This window comes from Rousettus aegyptiacus, unplaced genomic scaffold (genome assembly GCF_014176215.1).
Source record: "Rousettus aegyptiacus isolate mRouAeg1 unplaced genomic scaffold, mRouAeg1.p scaffold_m13_p_16, whole genome shotgun sequence".
Taxonomy (NCBI): domain Eukaryota; kingdom Metazoa; phylum Chordata; class Mammalia; order Chiroptera; family Pteropodidae; genus Rousettus; species Rousettus aegyptiacus.
The window spans coordinates 10,782,430-10,806,040 of record NW_023416291.1 but is presented as its reverse complement, the minus strand read 5'-3'; the positions used below and the strand labels follow the sequence as shown (position 1 = coordinate 10,806,040).

The window sequence follows — 23,611 nt, the reverse complement described above, 5'->3', positions numbered from 1 at the left end:
TTTAATGTTAGTACTTAACAAGATTCTGTCTGTGGGGCTCTTCCTTATGGAGTAGTTGTAAGAATTAAATAATTAAGGATTTAGAACCAGTGCCTGGCATATATAAAGGATTCTGGTCATTGTTTACTGTTACATAGATTTCACCTCAGAATAATTGTTAGATAACCTCACCCGTGCATATAGATCTTACTACCTAATATATTCTAGCCTAAAGTCTTAGGTGGGTTTATCTATTGCCAAGTGGCTACTTCCTCTTGAATATCCAATTGAACTCTTCTAAAATCTTTCTCTTAGCTCAGTAAGTGACCTTACCAGCAACCCCATTACTGTTTACCCTCCACAACCTTATTTACTATGCTTTTCCTGGTAGCCTCCCGTAACCAACTTCCCCCACCCCTTAACATCTTTTGTCTTCAGCTGAAGATGCGAAGGTGGTGGCCGCAGCCATTTTGCAAGTTACTCAGTTTTCATGGGTCTCCCATGTATGCAGGAGGTGTACACGTTATTAAACTTATTTTTCTCTTGTTAATCTGTCTTATTACAGGGATTTCTCAAACAAGATCCTAGAAGGGTAGAGGGAGAGTTATTTTTCCTCCCCTATAGAGCATATAGGCTAGATCATAAAGCCTAGCTGTGTAGTAGGTGAGACCATCGCGGCTTGTGTAAGTACACTCCATGACGTTCACATGATGATGAACTCCCTGAACAATGCATTTCGCAGAACTTGTCCCTATCAGTAAGCAGTGCATGACTGTATTGGACAACATCTGAAATTCAAGCATTATTTTGGCGTTCATTCTCATCCAGATTTGCTTAAGGCTGTTGTGATAACCTCCCTTCAGATTGGTGTACTTTGGGGTCAGTTAACAATATTTAATGCCTGCACTTGTAAGTATTCTAATCAGTATTGTTTCTTAGCACGCATAATGGTCATCATTTGTTAAGATTTGAACCAAATGGTACAGATGTTCTTTCTGTTTGCTTTTCCTTCATACCCCCAAGACTTTCTGTTTACAATATACTGAAAACCTCCTTTATTTCAAAAGTGGTTCCACCAGTGCATTAGATTTGGGTGAGCCATTTTGGGGAGCTCCAGCCTTGGTGCTGAGAGATTCCATAAGCATAGCATTGATGTGTTTGGTGTACAGCTATAGATCCAGCTTTGTCCACTTTAAAAATGAAGGTCCGTGTAAATGGATAGTGTGGGCCACCACATAAACAGTACTACAACATCAAATCTATCCCGGATTCTTTTTGGGCTAAAAAGACAAGCTATTAAAAGTATATTTTGAAAAGACCATTTATTAATTTTAAATATATACAACTGGATTAAAACTTATCAATAAGTTATTTGTTGGGATTTTGTTGGGAAGGGGGCTTTACTTATTATCTTAACCTAGAATTCTCTTCCATCAGAAAAAAAAGTGGTAATCTTTCTAACTTTTTACATTCTTTCTAGACCTTCTGAATCAGTCACCTTGCTATTTTAGGAAATTTCAACGACAGCCTCATGAACAGGCTTTCTAGTTTCACATCTCTGAAAAGATCCTACTGTTTCTTAGCCCATGCCACCTAACAGCTCCTAAAAAAACCTGTTTTGGAAAGCACATTCCACATAAAAATAATGACATCGAGCGACCTCAAGTGTATGCCAATAGCATTCCAATGGAAAACAAAAAATGCACAGCAGTGATTAAATAATGAAAGCTGGCCATGGAATCGCTTTAGGAAATACAATAATGGGGGACATAAAGGCTCAGCAAGAATTATTTATGAAGAGCATATCGAGAAGACCTGGTATTTCTACCTAAAAAATAACCCAAAGCCCCTCCAGGCTAAATAGTTCCTTTGTATACTACTATTTTGTTAGACCCCAAATAAAACATCTTAAAGCTTTAAGAAAATTACTATAAATTACTTTATAACTTAGGCTTGCATGGTTTTAAAATGTTCACTTCATAATGCTATAATTTAATTTTATGCAAGGATATAAAAATAAGTATCGCCATGCATCTTATTGATATTTAAAAAACCCACAAATTAGTTACTTGAAATGCTGTCTAGAGAAATTGTCCCTGCTTACTTATGGTTAATTATGGAGGACTCAGGCAAGTCTATTTTTATATAACATCATCAAACTGAAAAAACTTCAAGCCTAATTTAATGCCCTTAAATGATCAAACTGTAATGCTAAGGGGAAGAAAACAATACAAGCCAAACTGGAGTGCAAACACCCTTTTCACTGTAGGTTTTAATGGAAAGGGGTTGTGGACTAATGGATTCCCTCCCAAGGGCATGCTGGGAAGCGGGAACCGGCCTCAGCAGCGCATCCTATCTCGGTTCCCTGAAACCTGAAACATCCCTGGTTAAGACTCTTGTGTTTGAGAAGACACAGGTGAGAGTTTAAAAAAGTCCATCAGGTTCCTCATTAAAGCTGAAGTCACACACTAGAGATAGGTGGTCCGAAGGATAATTGAAGGATGGTAGCCGGTTGGGTCCAATCTGTTCTTCGGTGAGCAAATCCAGAGCTGACCTCACACTCAGTGCGTGTTTAGAGTACCAGATGTAGTCCAGGGTGTGCCGGCACTCCCCTGAGGTCCGGATCTTCCAGGTCGTGTACGGAGGCTCCGACTGCCCATCAGCACTCAGCAGCTTGTAGGCGCTGTTCAGGTTGAGGCTGGAGGAAGCAAAGTGTTTGTAGACCTCCTCTGTTGGCTCTGCATTGAAGTCCCCACAGACAATAAGGGGAAGCTTAGCTCCTTGGGTGATGCTCTGCAGGTTCCGGAGAAGGTCACAGCCTTGGGCTGATCGAAATTGCTCCCAGCCGGTACGTGCTTTCAGGTGGGTGACAGCGATGCAGAACTGTCGACCAGACTCCTTGCACTCTAGGGTCTGTGCAATGGCCACCTGATTGGTTTTCAGTGTCATGGCTGTCAGCCTAATATTGGCACTGTGGACCAGCTTAAATCGGTTTTGAAGAAAAAACAAGGCACAGCCATCTGGTCCATTGTTATGTTCTACGTCTAAACAAGGTGACCAGGGCTTGGGGAAAAACGTGCCTTGATAGCCCAGTCTACTGAGGAGTGGCTGGAAGGTGTCAAAATAGTGGTCCACCTCTTGGAGGCATAATATATCAGGCTGGTAGGCTAAGATTTCTTCCAGGATGAGACACTTCCTTTCTTCCCACTTGAGTGCTTCAACAGGGCATTGCACAAAGTTGTCTTTGCCTTCTCCAAGAGCTGAAATAAAAAGCCAGTCGGTTGTCAGCGACCACAGAACCATGACTTCTAAGTGCCTGAGAGTCTCTCGGTTTGACACCACTCAGACACTCCGTATGCTTCCTCTGCTGCAGATGCGTTGGGTGATTCACCTGACCCCACTCATTAACCCACCAAACTAAATAACCTCTCACCATCCAGCCACAGCAAGCAGCTGATTTTCTTTCATATTAAAACAATTTCATGGACATAAGATCTTAAGTTTCAGCCTTAAAAAGTGTTCTTTGCCGTTCCAGGGATCTAAACTATTTCAGATGAAATAAATATATTCAACTCTATATACTAATTTCAACACTGACCATAAGTCATGTGAACCAACACAGACACCACTCAGAAATGAAGGGGACCCACTTTAAGTAGGCGGCTTTTCCTATTTGTGGATGAGTACCTGGAAAAATAAATGAGTCCAAGATTGGAAAGTCGGAAAGCATGCCCTTTTCTAGGAGGAAGGAAAAAAATGCGGCCCTTTTTCCTTTTTCTTAAAATTTCAACATCTGCTACATGAGATGCAATAATACTACAGAAAGTTGACTGACACATCTGCTTTTTTAACTCGGCAAACCCAGGGAAGGATTCCTTTCTAACATAGGAAAGTGATAGAGAATAGAGAACTTAAGCAGCATCTCTTTGGCTTCAAGTTTCCCAGATGCACAAGGATGAGAATCTGGCCGTAAGAAAACCCAGGCCCAGCACCACCCCACACAGTAACCTTTTCCTGCACGAAGTTCTGTATGTGACCCATTCAGCAGACTCAGTTCCTCCCTTGCAAATGCTATTATCGTAGTGCTATGGGCTGAAAGCTGGAGACAACAGGCAGTTTTGAAGCTGACAGAAGACCTAGTCCTTTAAATTCTGAAGTCTGGGAAGTAGACAGACTTTCCCTGTACTTGGGGAGCCTATAAACGTGGAAGGTAAGGAGTAAATCTTGAGTTGCTGGGTTTATCTGTGAAAATCCAATGACCCCCCTTCCTAACCTCCCCTGCTGGGAGCTCGTGCCACCCTAGTTACTGCACCCTCCTTTCCCTCCATCTGCCCACACCTCTTCCGTCCACTTAAGACAGTGCCCCAGGCCTGTGCAGAAGCAGGAAGGCAGGTGCCAGAAAACTGCTCAGGCAGGAAAGCATACCTTGGGCGAGGATGTTCCACTGCATGACCCTAATAGGCGGATGGCTGCTGGGGCACTCTGTCCTCAGATCCACAAAGTCACGCTGGTACCGGGGAGGTCGAGTGTGCAGGACTGCCCTGCATTCCTCAAGGAGCTCTTTAGGATCAATGGGCTCCAGATGTTCTGGGTCGGGTGACACCAAGTACTCTGGGTGCTGGGAGGCAGCGCTGCTGTTCAGTGTCTTGGCAAGAGCGCTATAGAGTCTGCTCGTGCCGTTTCCCATGGAACACACTACAGGAAAGGAGAGGAAAGCACAATTACACACTCGGCTCCTTCGCCCGCCTTTCTTCTGTTTCCACCCAGCTCAACTAGCAGGTGAAGCACTGTGCATCGAAGCCCAGAGCTCAGCTTAGGGCGGTGTTGCCGTGTTCACGGGCAGAGCCAAGTCCAGAGGTGGACGAACGGAGTTTCCAGGTTCTAGCTTTCTCCTAGGACAGGTAATCGAGATACTACTGTTAAAATTGGTTTCTGATGAACTAAGATAATCTTTTAAGGACAAAAATACCTTAATCTTTATATGGCCTCTTCTAATCTAGGATTTGTCTTTATAACTTACAAACCCAGTCATAGAAAAGCACGCTAAACGATATCCACATTGTTTAATCTATATATTTTAGTAAGAATTGAAGACCGGTTTGTAAAGAGCCAGATGTCAGAAAGCCCGTGTTAATCCCGGAGAAGAGCTCAGGGCGTAGCAGGCTGCTGCTCTAGCCATGTCATCTATCCAGGTCTCTCTACTGTGAAAAGAAACAGCTGGATTCAGCCCACACCCATTCCTCTTAAATGCTACCTGTAAATCAGGGCTTTCTGGCTTTCTCTAGAGCTCTGTAAACCTCACTGAGCAATACAGTCACTAATTGAATATCAACTGCCAGACTTTTTATTAATCAGAAAAGGGGCTGGGGGCAGAAGTGGGTAAAAGACAGTCACCCACATTTCCCGGGGTCCTGGAAGGAGAAAGGGTGAGGAGAGGTGCGGGAGGCACAGTCTTCAGTACACTTTCTAGTGCTTTGCTTTCTAGCCTAATAGATTATATAAGAACAGGGCACAACCTTCAAGTAAAGAGGGGAGCTGTACCTGTCACTTCATCGTGAGCAGGTGACTGCTCTTTTCGAGGTCAACCATTTCTTCATTATGGTATAAATTAGGGGCAAATCTTGGAACAATAGCCAAAGATTCTGTGCATAATGAATCTCTGTATGGAGGAATCTGGGTTTCCCTACCACATTCATATCCTCTTTAAAAAAACAAAGTTTTCTGTATAAACTACATTATTTGGCAGACTGATCGTCTGAAACTAGCAGTCGGTCAGATTCACTGAGGCAGGTCACAAAAGCAAAATCAGGTATTTATCTCAAATGTCCTTTAAACATCAGGGTCAATAAGCGTGCGGGCATGCTCTGTTCATCCTTTTCATCAACGCTAGGTTTTTATTCCCCCAGCAAGAAAATTACATTCAGGCAAAGAAACATATACTAGTTTTCACAACACACACTTAAGTGTACATGCATTAGTAAGCAAGGATATTCCTTTTCACACATGTGCACATGCACAAACGCACGCACATGCACACACAACACACACCTGTTTCCAAACTGATCTTAATATTAAATTCTTTTTTTTTTTAATCAGTCTGCTTGCCTGTCTGAGCAAATGGGTCCAAAGGAAGAAATTTTCTTCTTGGCTGGCAGTACAACTCTGAACATCTTCTGTACTTCTACTTTTTTATTTAAAAAAGTAGAGATTCTAGTGGTTTCTCAAGTGTGGTCTCCAGATTAGCAGCATCAGCGTCACCCACACTGTACACCAAAGTGTCACAAGCACTACAGCAGACTCACAAGGGCACCACGGGATACATTAAATTTGAAACAAACAGCAGTATTTGACACCTGTCAGGCTCTGTAAACTACTAGCTCACTCTAGCTCGGTTTCAACAGGATTGCTCTACACCCTTTTGCTGACATCATCTTTGCTGAGCTGAGTGGGTGGTTACTGTGATTAAAAAAAAAAAAAAAAAGAAAGTATCACGTGAATATGACGGTGAAAACAGGAGTCCAATGGGAGTCCAAGGTTTGAGGAGTTCTGTGAGGTCAGAAAAACCGCCCTGAACTAAGTTTCCTTCTAAAAACTTAGAAAAACCTTCAAATAGAGACTTTGGAACAGAATGACACCTCTTCCGACAGTGAAAGCATGCCAGAAAGACATGCCCAGAGAGCAAATCAAAACTCTATTCTATTGCAAAATGAGCTGAAGGTCACTCAGAAAATGGTAGAATGGCCTAAGTCAGAATCAGAAAACTAAGAAATGAGGATAAAGCATTTGAGAGAGACTGGCAAATATGTCCTCATTGAAAGCAAAGAAAATCCAACATATGGAGTTCTTACAGCAGGAAAATGAATGCATGGAAATGAACCAAACACTAAAAACTATAAATCAAGAAAACTTTTAAGAGTACAAACTTTCAGTCGTGCAGGATGAATTAAGTTGTGGAGATCTAATATACCACATGGTGACTGTAGTTAATAACTGTACTATATATGTAAAATCTTGAAAAGTAAATTTTAAGTGATCTCTCACACACACATACACACAATAACCACGTGAAGTGACATGTTGGTGTGATTGAGGTGATTTTACAATTTATACGTATATCAAAACATTGCATGGTACAACTTATAATTTTCATTATAGCTCAAAGCTGGGAAAAAATGAATGGTTTAAAAGAAAAAATTCAAGGGAAAAACATGTAGCATGGATATTTTCAAGTATCAATACATAAAGCTTTGTGTTTGTTATTAAAAAAAAAAAACTTTAAAAACAGAACAATATTTGAAACTCCATATTGAAAAAACACACCACATACCTGAGAATATCAACCCAGAATGACCAACACCAACTGGACTGTAAAGAAAAAGAGAAAAAATCCCTTGGGCATCTAGGCAAAAACAGCAAGTAACTTATAAGGAAAATAAAATTAGAGCATCGTCAGATTTCAACTGCAATGTTTTACACCAGAAGAAAATGAAGTTACATATTTGATATGTACATCAAACTTTATATATATATATGGCTCACTTATATGTGAACCAAGGATTTTATACGCAGCAAAACTGGAATGCTGACTCCAAGAACTCTATCTGGAAGACACTTACTAGAGCAAGGGTTGGCAAACTGCAGCCAGAGGCATTTTTGCACACTCCCTTGAACTAAGGATGGTTTTTAGGGTTAAGCACACACACACAGGCACACACACAGAATACATGTCAGGATCACTTTTGGCCCTTAAAGCCTCAATGTTACTCTCTAACCCTTTTCAGAAATTTGCCAGCCCTGGAACTAGAGAACAAGCTTCAGAGTAAAAGAACCAGAGAGACACTGGCCTAAGAACTGGTGGTGAGCGTTAAACATTCAGCTACTTTCAGGGCTGGGCCTGGTCAGTACCTGGATGGGAGACCACCTAGGAAGACCAGGTGCTGTAGGCAAAAACAAACAAACAAACAAACAGCTACTTAGAAATTCAAGTCTCAATGTACGTAATGGCTATGCGATCAACAATGAACATAGGAAAATTCAGTAGGAGGGGAAGCAGTGACCAGAATGAGAAAAAGCAAATTCACTTAAAAAAAAAAAAAAAAGTTAAGCTGTTTTCAGTGACCATAAGTAGTAGCGGTGGTACCAGCATGGTCACTCGGAGACTGTTGTGTGGTTGTGAGGAGCAAAGTGGGCATTCCAATTCCATCGTACCCTGCTATCCTTTCTTGGTTCAGATTGAGAAGTGCATGGTAGGCTATTAGCTACGACACTCAGGGAAAACATTCTTGTTGAAGCCAGCTCGTTTTGGACCAATAGTAGATTATGAAATCTGATCATCCATCTTATTCATGACTTGGCCTCCAAAAGACTTTGTGGTTTTCAAAAATTAACTCCACCCTCAAAGGACAAAACTTTGCAGCAAAAAAGATGAGGGGCACACTGCAGCATGGGTAAGTGCCAAGGGCTGTGGGCGTCGGAGGGCCAGTTCCAGTCCCAGCTCCGTACTGAGCTGTGCCACTGCTCTCCAGACTTGCGTACGTGGCTTTAGAGTGCGGGCTTGTGAAGAGATCGTAATGTCGCATCTGGAAAGTGCATCTGGGTTAGAAGCCGCAGCGGAAGCTGATGAACGAATCAGCCTGTTGCCTCGTGAGCACGCAATCAGGGCAGAGAGACTGACGCTAACCAGGCCCAACCTTGAAAGACGTTGCCACTAGTCACCCTCCTGGCCTCCCGTGCCAGGCTGTCCTCGCTGCGAGGTTTATTCACGGCTCTAAGTTTACCCTCCAAGGTGACAGTCTCAATCTAATCTCACAGTCCTCAGGGGAATCTGTCTGTAGTATGTTAACTTTACCTTCTTCCCTATTCTCTGAGTTTGGGAAGGGCGCTTCATACCAATAAAACACATGCTGATCTTTTCCTCAGGAACTTAAGTGTTTGGGAAAAGATTAATACACTAGAACTAGGGAGAGAAAAACTGAGGGCTTACTGTGTGGGACAGGCTGGATGTAATAAGGGTTAAAACAGTCACAATGGAGGACAGTAACAAGAAAAAGACTTCAGAGGGCAGGACTTCAGGTCTGAAGCTCTAACTCTTGACCAGACCACCGTCTCGGTCCACCGTAAGTAGCCACCACGATCCTCTGCCTCAGTCTCTCAGACACAAAGACACGCTGGACGCTGGACACTACTCCAGCTCACTCGAGACAGATCAGTGAACAGACTCAAATCTCCATCCTCATGGAGCTATGTTTAGTGCGGAGAGACAGAAAAGATAATAGAAAGATCAACAGATAGTCACGTGGTAAAACGTGCTATGGAGAGAGAGAGGAGAAAGGGCGGATGGGAAATGCTGGCGAGCGGGGAGTTCCCACTCTCCACGGGACGCCCAGCGAGGCCTCACTGAAAGACGGACTTTGAGCCAAGACCTGAGGTGGTAAGGAAACCAGTAAGTCTTACGGAGAGTCATGGAGGAACATTCTGGGCAGAGCAACGGCAAATGCAAAGCCCTGAGAAAGGAAGGTGTGTGGCAAGGCCGAGGAGGCCAGTGACTGACAGAAACGCGGAAGGTGAGGTCAGGGCGGGGCGGTGCTCGTCGGCCATTATAAGGACTCGAGCCTGGATCTGGGATGGGAAGCCACTGGAGAATTCCATGCAGGAGAATCTGGTTTACATTAAGGGCAAATCTCACTGGCTGATGTATTAAAAATACACTATACTTTTGGTGGCAGACACAGGAAACCCGTCAGAGGAGAAAAAGAGTCGTTGGCTTGGACTAAGGATGGTAGCGGTCGAGGTGGCTGGGTTTTGTCGATGACTTGCATGTGGTCTGTGAGAGGAGCAGTCAGAGGCCTCCAAGGTCGCTGGGGGGTGAAGGTGCCGTCACTGTTAGGGAGACTTGGTGGGTCTGTGGAGAACAGGGGTTTGGTTTGGCTCTATGAGATGACCGATGTGCGGGCGGGGTGGGGGGGGGGCACAAGCTGGAAACAAACGTCTGGGAAATGTTAGTGGACAGATGAAACTAAAGTGAGTTTAGAGAGAAAACAGGTCAAAGGACTGGGCTCTGGGGCAGAGTGGGGACGATGAGGAGAAAATCTGCAAAGGTGACATGAGCAGAGAGTTGGAGAAGAGTCAGGAAGAGTCTGATCCTCCTGGAAACAAAGTCAAGTCAGTGTTTCAGCCACAAGGTCGTTACCGCCCGTGTCAGAGGCTACCGAAGTTCAAGGTCAGATGTGGCTTTAGCATCGAGGAAGACGTCAGCGGCTTTCTCGCCAGCGATTTCTGAGTTTCGGGGGACTGGTGGGGAGAAGAGGAATGAGGACAGAGAGCAGAGAGGTATGTTGAGGAAATTTTGCCCCCACAGAGGAGAGAAATGGAGTAGTTGCTGGAGATGGAGGCGGGATTGCTTTGGGAAACTATTATAATGTGTTTGTTTGCTAATGAGGGCGACAGAGGAGAGGGAAGCCCGAGGAAGCAGACCGTAACCCTGGACAGAGGAGAGGGAAGCCCGAAAAGCAACCGTAACCCTGGACGGAACTGCCAAAGCCAACTGTTCCAGCGCCCTGGATACAGACCGAAGGCGGGTGACAAACCGAGCAGCTTTTACTCATGAAAGCTACTGAAATTCAGGTAAGAACCTCACCGCTCTATGACATTCCTCCTCCCTCCCCTCGGTTCTGTGACAGTAGTCCAACTAGCACAGCAAAGAGTCTGAACTATAAGTTCAACCTCCCCGCAAAGAAAAGCCCAGCTATGATGGCTTCGCTGGTGAGTCTATCAAATATTTACTAAAGGAACAATAGCAATCTTTCGCAAACTCTTGTTTATTGCTTCTCATGTGCAGTCAATCTGGAAGGCAGTTTGGCAAGCTTTTTTTTTAATATATAATCTAAACATAGACTTCCTGTACAGCCTAGAGCTCACGCCCCTGGGTGTTTGCCGAAGTGAACGGAAAACTTACGTTCATGGAAAATCGTGTGCGCAAGTATTTATCAGCACTTTTATTAATAATTGCCCACAATGGAAACTACCAAGACACTCTTTACCATGCAAATGGATGAGCAACCGTGGTACATGCACACAATGAAACTCTATCCTGCGAGAAAAAGGAACAAGCTGCTGATTTGCAAGATTCTTCCATGAAACGTGGGTGAATCTCAAATGCATTCAGTAAGTGAAAGCAGATCCTAAAAATTACATTGTATGACTCCATTGCGATGACATTATGGAAAACACAAAACTAGATAGCCCGGTGGTTGTCAGGGATTGGGGGAGGGAGTGGTGGCTGACCAGGGGACTTTTTAGGGTGATAGAACCACTCTGTACAGCCCTAGATGGTGGATACGTGACTCCGTGCATTTGGCCAAATCAAGAGAACTGTCCATCTCAATGAACAGACTTTAATATATGCAAATTTAAAATACCAAGCAAGATGTTAGAGGGATCTCAAGAGGGAATGCAGACTTTGACAAATGAATTAATTCCCAGGCTAGGGAATTAATTACTAAAAGTGAACACTATAAAAACTTCATATCCTATTTGTTACACTTTTAATACTGTACCAAGGTTTAGATCCACTTAAGGACTGCAGTGTAGCAAGGCTTATTTATTTCAATTTGAAAACAAAAGGCTGAAGGTTATGGGCACCTTTCTCCCCTCCCCCATCCGAGGGTGATGCCCGTGACAGTGCAGCTAATGGCTACTGAATGCTTAATGTGTGCCCCATTCACAAATTCTGCTCGCCTTGAGTGTGTTTTTAGATAACTCTCATCACAATCCTAGGAGGTGGCTACTCTTATGCCCTTTTTGTAATGAAGAGGTAACTTACTGACAATTCTCATCATCTCTTACTGTTCTTAAAAATTTAACATTTACTTTCCTTTTAGAGTACTGACCATTAAAAAAATTCTTTTCACACATAAATTTCTGTCTGATTCCAGTATTTCAAGCCATTCTACTAAAGTTTTATGCCCTAATAGGCATTGCTATTCAGTGCTTTAAAAAGATTGTCAAAGGTTCAGAACAGCTCAATACTGAAAGCCAATTCCCCGAGGCGAAAGAGCACAAATAATTTACCTTGCTGGCAATTAAGATACTGAAAAATATAAAATCTTGATGAAACCTCTGCTGAACTTTATTTGGAACTCATACTAGCTTCTGGGTCCACTTTTATATGTGTTTGGATATGGGTCTTTTTGATTTGACCCCATAAGATATTTGGTTTTTGCTCAAAAAGTTTTTCTAGCTGCTCCACTAGAAAAAGTGTCAGTCATCCTTCTCAATGTGATACACATTATATAATTTATACAGGTAATAGGCAGGTCAAAATAGCTTTATTTCTTATGCTTAGTTGTTCACTTAGCAACACCACTCCCATTCCTTGACATTTCCTAATTCTATAGGCGTATTTCCAAAACATTTAGAACTGGATACCTTCATTCTGTGCATTATTATTAATACCTCACTGCTATTTTACTTTATAGGAATAAATACGTCTTCTTACCCTTACGAAAGCCTTTAAAGATCTGCCAGATAAATTTGATTATTTAGATTTAGAAATACAGTAGCAGCATGTAAACTTGCCCCATTTAGTTATCCTCTTACTTTCCTAAAGCAAAAGAGAAGTGGGCTAATGACTAAAATACAGGGTACATGCTTATTCTTTATACTACCAATTACTACATACTTCTAAAGCAGTAGGCAGATCACTGCAGGCCCCCAAGAATGCCCAGCACGAGAGGGAAATGGAACCCGTTCCATAACTAGAATGCTGGATGAGAACCCTGTCAGCTGGGACCCACTCTGCTTGGGCTACCGTTTCAAGATCCCCACGACACTAAGGAATCACGTCTCTCCACATACTGCTGCTCTAGTTACCCAGCAATTGCTTATTCTTGAGTTTGCCCAAACCGTTCGATCTGCGAATAATTTCTCTTATCATTAGTTTGAGCTTAGCCACTTGAAACGATGGCTTGGCAGAAACTCGAATTGAAAACTAAACACTAAACGAAAGCCAAGATTATCTGGGTACAGACCTGGGAAACTGCCGAGCTGAACAACCTTGGGCCCGAGGAAACCTTCGCCAGTAAATTACACAAAAACCGTAAACGACAGACGTCACAGGAAAGTGTCATTGAAAGAGCAAGCCTATGCCGCCATCTACTGGCCAAGTGTTGAACCACCTCAGCGAGTGTCATTTGCTAATTCAGCAGCTTGTTCTTATTAGGCTCCTCAGAGTCCAGTCGGTTACTGAGTAAATGTGTCCACCTCCCAGATAAGCGAGTGAAAATATTCACAAGGTAACCACTGACGGAAGACGCCTGGACTGTGTCTGCCCTGCTTCCCCGGCAGGACCCAGCCCGATGCTGTTCTCCATGAGTGTGTGTGGACCTGTATATTAGTTCCCGGATCCTAGAGACTGGATTCCAGGGGGGCCAGTTTAGGACGATTGTGTTTTCTGGTGAGGGTGATGCTGTATCTTCGAATGTCTGTAATTGAGCACCAGTGTGACAGGCGTGCCTGGAGTACTCAGGGATGGAGTATGTCTGCAGGCGAAAGCCTTACATAAGGCTAAAGCTTCAACTTTTGTCAGTAAGGTCATGGGACAGTTCTAGAGGCAAGAGTCATAAGCACACGGACCCGAGTTAGGCCGTCTGGTCTCAGACCCTATTCCTTTTCCTAATGGGATTCTGAACAACTTATTTACCTCTACGTTTCTTCACCTGGGGATCGATGTAGCCTCTGTGAGGGTAACCGAGTTAAAGGAGCTTTACCTAGCACATCCTAAGAAGTCTGCTAACTGTGACCTATTCCGCTACGTTCGTTTTCTGGATTCGAGGAGGAGGCCATTACCATCTGAGGGCCTAGCATGTGCCACACCACTTCAAAGTATTTTCATTACTCTTTCCAGCAATCTGGCAATGCAGGTATTGTATTTGCCACCTTACGGGCACAGCTACTGAGGTGAGGCGGTTCCACAGTTTTCTCAAGATTGCCTAAGTAGGAGGGGGTCTGGGCGCCGGAGGAGGCCGCCTGCACCGTGCACCGCTGCCCACAGAACCCCTGACAGAACTGAGTCAGGACAATGCGATGGGGCCTTGCCAGGAATAGAGGTCGAATTCCACCTCCTGCTGCTGACGTCACTGCCCTCACGGCACACCGTGGCACAGCACAAAGTGTACAAAGCAGCAGAACGACCTGTGTGGCAGTGCTGCAGATATCAAGTGAAGGTCAGGACTGTCGACGTAACGTGTCTAAAAATACAAGCGCCTAGCCAGAGTGACAGTCCAACTGCAGAACAGACGAGAACGCCAAAGTGCTTTCCAGAAGAGGCTGAGCTGTGCCTTCGGTCAGGCCAGATTCATCTAGAAAGTATCACTAAGGAAAAAAGAAATCCCTCCACAATAAAAGCTTAGGGTGGCACATTTAATTGGTGAGCTGGCTGGCCAGTCGTTTCCGCGAGCTGGGCTTTTCCAGCACAGTGCTCTGAAGTGAGCTGTGAAGAGGCGAAAGCCCAAGGAGCGGGGTGGGCGGCTACTGGCCACTGAGACATCAGGTCTGCGTGACGACCTGCTGCCTGTCACGACGTTTCCAGGATGCTCGAGGTAACGGCCCATTTTCACAGGCAAGAATAGAAGCGCGAAAGCTGACAGGCAGCTGCAGAGTTTGCCCCTAGATCAGGGGTCCACAAGCTACGGCTCGTGAGCCAAATCTGGCTCGCGCCCTGCCCGTGATACGTGCTGTCTGTGAGCGGCCACATTTTTAAATGGTTGGAAAAATGACGACCAGAACGATATTTCATGATATGTGAAAAGTCTCAGAAATTCGCATTCCAGTGTCCATGCATAAAGTTGATGTCCTAGCTCCGGCCGCTTCCACACTGCAATGGCAGAGCCGAGTACGTGTAACAGAGATCTTTGGCCCACGAGGCCTGAAATAGTTACCGGCTACCAAAGGTAAGTTAAATATGGTTTCTTCCAAGAAGCTTGAGGAGCCAGACAAAGGGCAGCAAAGGCTGAGTGAGGGGCACACACCAGTGAGGGCCACTGTGTCACATGTGGCACTTGAAACAGTTGTGCGACTCACACCACTCCTCACACAGATGGACGCTGGCAGAGGTGGCTTCTGCCTGCTGGACAGAACCAAAGAAAGCTTCAAAGAAAGGGGGCGGCGTGCCTTCGAAAGGCCTTTGAGGAGGGTGATGGAGAGAGAGGCAGAGGCAGACCAGACCAGGAGCTGATTCTGGACCTCAGGGATCTTTCTGGAAGGGGGGTGAGGAGTTAAACATCCGAAAACGCAGAAAGAAGCCCCTCTTCCTTTGGCAGAGGTGGAGGTGTCCAGTGTGTCCCTCTCAGGCATTCGAAGACCAGTCAGGCTTGTCCGCCCTCACGTCGCCTTCTCACAGAGCAGACAGACTGCTCTCCTGGGTGGCAGGCAGACAGACGTACACAGCTGTAGCTGTTTAAAACTATAGGAGAATATTTGGAATGCAAAACAAGAATGGGCTTCTATGAAAAAAGGAGCCATCGGAAAACTAGAAAATGTCTAGAAATTTAAAATGACTGCAAAATGGAAACGTTCGGAAAATCTCACAAAATAAACAATAAAGAAATTAAAAAATGGGAGAAGAGACACAGAGGATACATCCGTATGGCTAACAACCTATCTACCTTTCGGGAGTTTGAGAACATGACAAGAGGTGAGATGGTGGATGAAATCATCCAAGACCAGATAGGAATTTTTCCTGAGCTACAAAACAGTCTGTCTTCAGGTTGAATGGCCTCGCCTGATGCTGAGACATTTGGCCTCCTGGAACTTTTGAACACCAAGATTATGAAAAATCCTACGAGCTTCTAGAGATACTCATCAACACACCAATCCCCTCCCTTTCTTAAAGCCTGCTTCTGTTGGGAGGTTCTTGCTCAGGGGTCTCGTGAATGGCCTCAGGCCCCAAGCGCAAAGATCTCATCACTTTCCCAGAATCCTCTCCTGGTTTTCTCAACCTTTGCAGAAATAAGTACCTTGGAGAAAGGAGGAGTAGAACTTAAAAAAAAAAAAAAAAAAACACTCCCCAAGCTTTCCAGAAAGCAGCACCTGGGATGCAGGAGTTAACCAGGCTTCTCAGGAAACACAATTCGGTAGAGGGTGAAAGACCAGATACATTTTCAGAAGCGGCCCAGGTGACTCTGGAAGCGTCTCTTTCGGGCAGTGCCCACCTTCCTGCAGGCGTTATGTGGTCCTCTCTCCTAGCACGGCTCCCTCCTTTCACCCAAAGTAAAGTTTTTTCCCCCCCAAATCCGGCTGAACCGATTTCTCTTTCTCATCAGTTCTTGCAGCAATTAGTCATGAGAGATGACATACTTTTTGGCCATTTAAGTGTACTGTGTTCAATAAAATTGGGGGATCAATTGATATCAACATTTCTTATTTTCTTCTAGGTAGAGTCCAGTGTTGAGACAGCAAGCAGGTTATGTGATTTGCAAATGTTTATATTTTAGTGTGTTGAAGTGATTCTTGAGCCATGGTTATTAACTCTGAAGCCCCCAATAATTTACTGTATTTCAACTTTTACCAGTGAATGCTACAGGAAAATGGTACCTCACTTCTCCCACAAGGAAAGCAATTTATTTCTGTAGAAGCTTCATAATTACAAGCTTTCCCATTCTTCTATCTCCTAAGCAGTTTACTCATAGCTAAGGGACATACTAAATAAAGCCACCTCCTCTAATGAGCTGGTATTTGCTCTTAAAATTGTACTAAGAAAAAAAAGCACAGCTAACTCTTCATTATCTGAGGAGAGATCTGGGAGACAGCATTTATAAACCCACAGATAACTCCTGACTGCATTTCATCCAGGACCATAACTGTGGCAATTGCTGCTGCTTTATGGAGGCTGCTGTCTTTTGAGAAAAGGTAGCAAAACACTGAGCTCATGTCCAAGGTCCCCTTTAAATTCTAATGACCTAGTATTTGATGACTCCAAGGGAACTGTACTCATTTTTTCACTGACCTCTGGCAGCCAAGGGGTGTGAAGGAACTATCAAATGGGGTCAAATGTTGGGGCTTATTACTCCCCTCTGCCATCCCCCGCTCCCCCAATGACATCTGCTCTTTCCAGATGGCTGAACTTTGGGGCATGTAGGAATCACCTGGAGTTTTATTATTATTTTGTTTAGCACTGTGGAATCTGGGGCCCGCCCATAAGGACCGTGTTTAGCAGAACTACAGTAGGCTCCATGCACTGCATGTTTTAGAAGCATCAATGCTGGCTCTGAGGCTTGTTAGGAACCCTTCCGCAAGGAGCCCTTTCTCCCACCCTGCTGCACCCAGGCCCCAAGCCTGCCCCTGCCCCTCCTTGCTCCTGGCATTTCCAGAAAAAAAAAAAAAAAAAGTTTATCTCTTTCAATCCTAACCATGCTTCAAAGCCCAGCTCAAATGCTACCCACTTCTTGAGCCTAAAAAGATCGCCTTTGCTGAAAGGAACTTTATCTCCCACACCCTAAGGGCCATTTGCAAGCCGTTAACTGAGTGACTAAAAGGTGTTAAGTCTAATGAAACAGTCATTTCTTTTTGCAAATCTCATCTCTCTTACAAGAAGGCCCTTAAAGGTAGACTAAGGCTCACAATGTTTAACCTGCTTTAATAAAGCAACTACAGTGTGAGACATGCAAAGACTTCTGGAATGAATGTGTGATCAAGCAACTAGTTAATGAGTGCTTTAACAAGTAGCGGAAGCTAACAGTGCACGAGACAGGAAACTGCCTAGATTTTGTGTATCTTCAATAGCTTCAGGACCATAAATCCTTTACTTTCTTCATCTGTAAAACCAGGTTTCAGAGGACTTTTTAGAAAGTTCATTATGAAACACCTTTCTGTGCCAAAGGCCTAACATTCTGGATGCTCTGTCTGACCTGACCATTCTCCCCTCAGGTAACAAACAGCACGGCTGTCTGCATCTGCATTACACAGGCTCTCTGCATTCCCAGACCGGACCAGGAGGTTCACTCTGCCTCTGAGGGGCTTTGAGGTAATGTGAGACATGGAGACACCAACTGGGTTCCTTTTACTTCTCCAAAAGCGTTCCTTTTGAAAATTTCCAGCAAAAAAACCCAGTAAGTTGTAAGGTGCTAGCCATTCTAATAGTTATTTCACAATGTGCCAAATCCCTGTATAAATGAGGGGAAAAGAATCTGAATATGACCGTCAAGTTCCCCCTTTCTAAAGAACAACCTAGAGTTTAGAGTCTTCAGTTACCAGTTTAACATCCTCATTTTTGAAAGTGTTTCTCAATCTAACCAACACCAATAATCTGAATAGTGTTTAAGATCTTGGCTTCGAATCACATTTTGGATGATCACTTTCACTAATTAAAGAAAGCCACATTGAATATATTCTTTCTACTGCTCAATCTGTCCTTTTTAAATTAGTCCAAAACTTTCCGAGCAAAATGTAGTTATTTATAATCTAGAAGGGTCATCCAAATGTCTGAAAACAGCAATATGCTAACTTGAGCACAAGCAGAATACACTTTTCAGTGTGATGAAGTAATTGCCACTTTGAAAGAGAAACTGTCTCTCATTTTTAAAAGTATGATCAACTTGTATGCAATTTGTGGTCACTAATGTGTCCTTAGGCAGAAATGGAGGTGGCAAAAAAAGGGAGAGTCCAAAGTGTGTGATGTATTAAATTGGCTCTTGGCAAAAGAAGGCATCACCATTACAAAATCTTAACCCAGGTATACAGGACACAGAATTACATAAGTATTAAGAAATGAAAGGCTCTAAAAAAAAAAAAAATTCCGAATAAACGTAAAATGAGTCGATGTGTTATAATACATTGGTAACAAGACTTTAAAAAAAGAGCAAGAGCGGCAGCTCCAAGAAAAAGAAAAAGCCCCAGGAAGATCAGAATGGACAAGTGTCCTGGTGGGGCAGTGACATTTCCCAAACCATCCTTTGTATCCCAATAAAAACATTCACAAGTCACAAAAAAAAAAAAAAAAGAAAAAAAAGAAAAAAAAAGAAAAAAAAAGGCATCTAGGCTATGCAAGTCCCATGTTCAAATAAGTATGACTTGCAGGGATTTTTTTTTGCATAAAAATTTCCATAAAAGCAATAAGTCGTAACAACAACAACGACACGCACGCACAACACAAATCATTTGCAGCCTCGGAAGGGGGACATTTAACGTAGGTCCGGAGCGAGAAATATGGACGGTACGGCGCCCGGGGACCGAACGGGAGCCCACAGCGTTCCCTTGTCACCAAGCCGGGGCGGGGGAGGAGGCGACGCGCGCGGAGGGCCGCCGCCCGGCCCGGCCCCATTCATTCGGCGCCGGCCCCGGGTGCCGCGCGCCCTCGGCGCCGCAGCGCCGCGCACTCACCTGTGCGGGAGCACGACCTCGCCGCGCCCGAGGCCGCCGCCAGGAGCCCGGGGGACGCGGGCCGGGGTCTGGCCGCCGGCGGGGACAACTGGCGGCGCGGCCCGGGGCCGGGCGGGCGGCGCAGGCCGGGCGCGTCCCGGTGCAGCAGGGCGGAGCAGAGTCGCCGCGGGCTCTGATACATGCCGGGCGCCGCTGCCAGCACCGCCGCGGCCCCTCGCGCGCCGGGGGAGCGGAGCACGGCCGCGGCCGAGGCGGGCGAGTCGAGCCGGCTGTCTGGGCCGGACGCTGGCAGGCTCCGGGGAGGTGCTGGGCGCGCGCGGCGACCGGGCGGCTGCGGCTGCGGCTGCTGTTGCTGCGGCTGCTGTTGCTGCGGCTGCTGTTGCTGCGGCTGCTGTTGCTGCGGCTGCTGTTGCTGCGGCAGCTGTTGCTGCGGCTGCTGTTGCTGCGGCGGCGGCGGCGGCACCGTCTGCCGCGGACCGGCCGGACCCGGGGACTAACCGCTGAGCGCAGCGCGCTGACAAAGCGGACGCTACCACGCGGGACGCGGAGGGGGGTTCGGCGGCGCGGGGCGCCGACACCGCCCCGCGGGGGCTCCGGGAGCCCGGCACGTCCGTTTGGAAAGGAGGGATTGCTGACGCCGAGCGAGACGCGGGGGCCCTGCGAGGTCCGCGGGGACGAGCCCGCGGCCGAGCGCGGGTCACAGAATCGAGCCTCCTCTCCCGCCCGCCGGAATGGAAGCGTCCGCGGGCGGGGCGCCCCGAGACAGCGCCAGCGCCGCGGCCCCGGGCGCACGTGTGTGTCCGCGCGGAAGGCGGCGTCCGCGCGCGCGCGCGCGAGGGTCGGTGCGAACGCGGCGTGGTTAGGGCGCCCGCCGGCGACCGCTTCGGCGGGGTGTGTCGCGTCAAACGAGTCAGCACGCTAAAGCGCCGACTGTGCGCCAGACGGTGGTGAATACGACGGCGTCCCTTTCCTCAAGGGTGTTTTACTCAGGCAAAGGGGGCAGAAGGGGGCCAGAGAAATCAGACCTGAAAGCTCTACAGGGTCGATTAGGATCAATGCCACAAGGTGCCACAAGCTTGGCGACAGAGGTAATAGCAGGCCTGGGGTTTCTAGAAGATTTATGAGAAGAGTTGGCATTTGAGTTGGGCCATGACGTGGAGGTCTAGAACTTAGACATGCGGAATTTGGGAGAGGAGTGGTGATAATTTACACACGAAGGAAGGAAACAGGCAGAAAGCCCTGGGTGTATTTGGGGAGAAAATTCCTCTTAGTTATACAGGATGAAAGTTAAGAGTAAGAAGATAGATGCTTGGATAGTTTATATTGTGCAAGGCAGAGATTACACTGGACATTTCGGCGGGAAACGGTTAGCTGTTGATGTTTTAGGAGATGGGGAGGGATGTGATTGGGGCCCCGCTTTAATTGGAGGTCATGTATCTCTGGCACACGAAAAGGAAGGAGAGAGTAGACCAGCTGAGATGAAAGATTTTCTAGACCCGCCTCTGGTACTGGAAAAATATGGATAGAAGAAGCATCTCATAGGTCAGGGAGGAAATAATGACCAAACAGGAATGGAAGAGAGGTGAGTGTGAGGGTACCCAAGACTGGATACCTCCCAGGATGACTTAGGAGCTAGAAATGTTTTCTTGTTGGTTTCCTCATGATTTTGCTGATTCTCCTATCTTGTGGGATTGGAAGCTTTTCATTACCAAGGATATTCAAAATATTTTCAGACCTAGGTTGTATACCTAACACCCAGAAGGTGTAGATGAGTCAGCTGGCACAGGGGCAACACAATTCCCGGGAGACAGCTCTTTGGCAAATCATTGATCCCTCTCAGTCTCAGTTTCCTTATCTTAAAAACAGCTGGAAGCATACCTTAGTCATCCCGTGAAGCAAAAGGTGCTCATAAACTTAGTCCATAAAAGGTGTTTTGCAAATACAAGCATACCTTATTTTATTGTGCTTCACAGATGTTGCCTTTTTTTTTTTTTTTTTTTTTTTTTACAAATTGAAAGCAAGACCCTCCACCAGCAAAAAAGATTAAGATTCGCTTTACTGCAGTGGTCTGAAACCAAACACACAGCATCTCCAAAGCAGGCTCATATAACAGAAGGTCGAGTCAGAATCTAGGTGATGGGTATATGGGTGTTTAGTTACAATTTTTTTTTTCTTTTCTACATGTTTAGAAATATTTGTAATAAAGTATTGAGGGGAAAGTACTTTGAAAAATTAAAAGTGCTGTTCAAATATAAGCTGTAATTAAAAGGGATTCAAAGCCCATGCTATTCTGAAAGTAGGTCGGTAATTTTATATTTGTTATATATTTAACAGTGTATGCTTTAAGCCATCAGAAAAATATAAATTAAAATGTATTCACTTCAAAAATGTATTTAGTAAACAGTAATGGAGTACATACTACATACTGGGTTCTACATGAACGCATACAAAAATGAATAGAACAAAGCCTTCACAGTCTAGTGGGTGTATAAACACAAATACTTATACTATCTGATAATAAATCTAGAATCGTGCTATGAACAAAGTACTGTGGAAACACGGAAGAGGAAATACCTACTTGCCCGGAGAAGCCAGGAGAGGCTTTTTGGACAAGGTGACTTCCAAGCAGAGAGGGAATGACGGAGGGTTTCCACCGAGAGAACAGCGAGGCAGGGAGAAGAGGGCGTTCCGGGAACAGTAAGTGCCACACTGGATAAGGCCTGAGTGCAAGGTGTCCGTAAGGGCGTGGCAGGAGAGGGGGCAGAAGCCGTGGGCAAGAACGAGGTCATGAAGGGGTTTTCAGAGGACTTTGGACTTTATCCCACATATTCTGGGGAACCTACGAAAGACCGAGCAGATAGGTTGCACTATCAGGATTGCTTTTTTGAAAGATCATTCTGTCTGCTATCTTGAAGGAAGATGGATTGGAGACCGGGCGGGATAAGAACAGGCAGGCGGGCAGAGGACGTGCTGTTCTGAATTTCTGGAGGAGGAGCAGGGCATGCCTGCACTTTCCATCAGGCAAAAGGCAGGTGATTCTGACGGCACACCTCTTTCTCCGCGCCGCCTCCCAAACAAGTGAACTGGAGGCAGTGAGTGTGGAAGAGAGCCGGGTTTCAGAACCGTGAAGCAGACAGAACCCCCAGGGCTGACAGGCAGATTAAACCTAGGGGATGAGGGCTGACTGGGTGACTGGCGGGTACCAGTGCCAAATGAGAACCGGTGCAGATGTCTTTCTCCAAGGAGGACACTGAGTTAAGACAGGAATGCGTCATTGCAGTGTGCCCCAGAAATGCCTGGGTGGAGTCACTTTGTAGGCAAATGGAACTGTGGACCCAGAGTTCACAGCAGCATTTGGGCCAAACACTTTGGACAGTTCAGTAGTAGTTAACGTCATGGATAATGAGGTCACCCACAAAACGTCTTTTAAGTGAGATAAGAGAAGTGTTAAGGGTGAAATTCCCACAAACCATGGACCTTTAAGAAGTGGCAGAAGGGAAAGGGACTTGAGACTTGGTCAGAGAAAGGGAACAAGGAGAGATTGGTGTCTCATCAGTTGGGGAGCAGCGAGTTTCTAGACGGGTGTGACAGTGATGAATGCTCTCAGGAGGTCAAAGTGGGGACTGCATCCTTTGGAGGTGACCATTGGAAGACATCTTATATCTCCGCGTGAATGGTTGAGGATAGGCTGGTGGTGGAAACCAGATTGCAGTGGTTGTTAACGGGTGCAAGGCAGGAGACCTTTGAAAGAACAGTGGGGGAGAACCACTTAGGATTGGAACAACCTGAACCTGTGAGTTAAGGAGCAGGAGCCAGCACACATAGGAGGAATGGTGGTTTTCCTGCTTTGAGACTTTCTGCTTAGCATTACTTTTGGCCCAGCAGTTTCTCACTAGTTCCTCACCTGTTAGCATCTAACGTCAGCTGTCTGAGGGAAGCTATATAAAAACACCACCTGCAAGCCCGAGGGGACGGGAAATCCCTCTCCTCTTTCTTTCTTCTTAGAAGGCTACCAATCCTACGGGATTAGGGCCCTCCCTTTTGTTAAAAAGCCAAATTCGCTGAGGTAATTTGACTATCTAATTGGCTTTATTAAGGGATTCATGAATTGGGGAGCATCCCATCTAGCAAGCAGAAGGGCTCTCTGAGGAGTTGCACAAAAATGGAAAGTTTCTTTTTCTTTTTTCTTTTTTTAAACAGGAAGAAAGTGTAAGGCAAGGGAACTATTAGCGAAAGAAGAGAAAGGTTTATTTTGGGG

At 45.6% G+C, this 23,611-nt stretch overlaps 1 protein-coding gene and 1 long non-coding RNA gene across 6 annotated transcripts in view; one reads left to right on the top strand and one right to left on the bottom strand.

Moving 5' to 3' along the window:
- Nucleotides 1–1,282: 1,282 nt before the first annotated feature.
- On the bottom strand, nucleotides 1,283–19,645 carry NOCT (nocturnin). Of its 3 annotated transcripts, XM_036234278.1 has the most exons (4): nucleotides 19,354–19,440; nucleotides 7,307–7,344; nucleotides 4,405–4,674; nucleotides 1,283–3,239 (listed from the first exon to the last, which is right to left on the bottom strand). In XM_036234278.1, the coding sequence occupies exons 3-4, from the start codon at nucleotides 4,664–4,666 to the stop codon at nucleotides 2,404–2,406; spliced, it is 1,098 nt and encodes a 365-aa protein (XP_036090171.1). In that variant the 5' UTR covers nucleotides 4,667–4,674; nucleotides 7,307–7,344; nucleotides 19,354–19,440; the 3' UTR covers nucleotides 1,283–2,403. The 3 variants fall into 3 exon arrangements, with proteins under 3 accessions (XP_036090171.1, XP_036090170.1, XP_036090172.1); XM_036234277.1 differs by lacking the exon at nucleotides 7,307–7,344 and having other exon boundaries at nucleotides 19,354–19,645; XM_036234279.1 differs by lacking the exons at nucleotides 7,307–7,344; nucleotides 19,354–19,440 and adding an exon at nucleotides 13,008–13,813.
- Nucleotides 13,874–23,611, top strand: part of LOC107514617 — a 235,651-nt gene continuing 225,913 nt past the window's right edge. For all 3 annotated transcript variants that reach the window (XR_004955015.1, XR_004955014.1, XR_004955013.1), the window contains exon 1: nucleotides 13,874–19,186. This is a non-coding gene — a long non-coding RNA (uncharacterized LOC107514617). The remainder of the gene's footprint in view (nucleotides 19,187–23,611) is intronic.

Coding starts and splice junctions, on each gene's coding strand:
- NOCT (XM_036234277.1), bottom strand. CDS start 19,534: ATGTATCAGAGCCCGCGGCGACTCTGCTCCGCCCTGCTGCACCGGGAC. Junction 4,675..19,353: donor GAGGTCGTGCTCCCGCACAG/GTGAGTGCGCGG, acceptor CCTTTCCTGTAG/TGTGTTCCATGGGAAACGGC. Junction 3,240..4,404: donor GTGGAACATCCTCGCCCAAG/GTATGCTTTCCT, acceptor TTTTTATTTCAG/CTCTTGGAGAAGGCAAAGAC.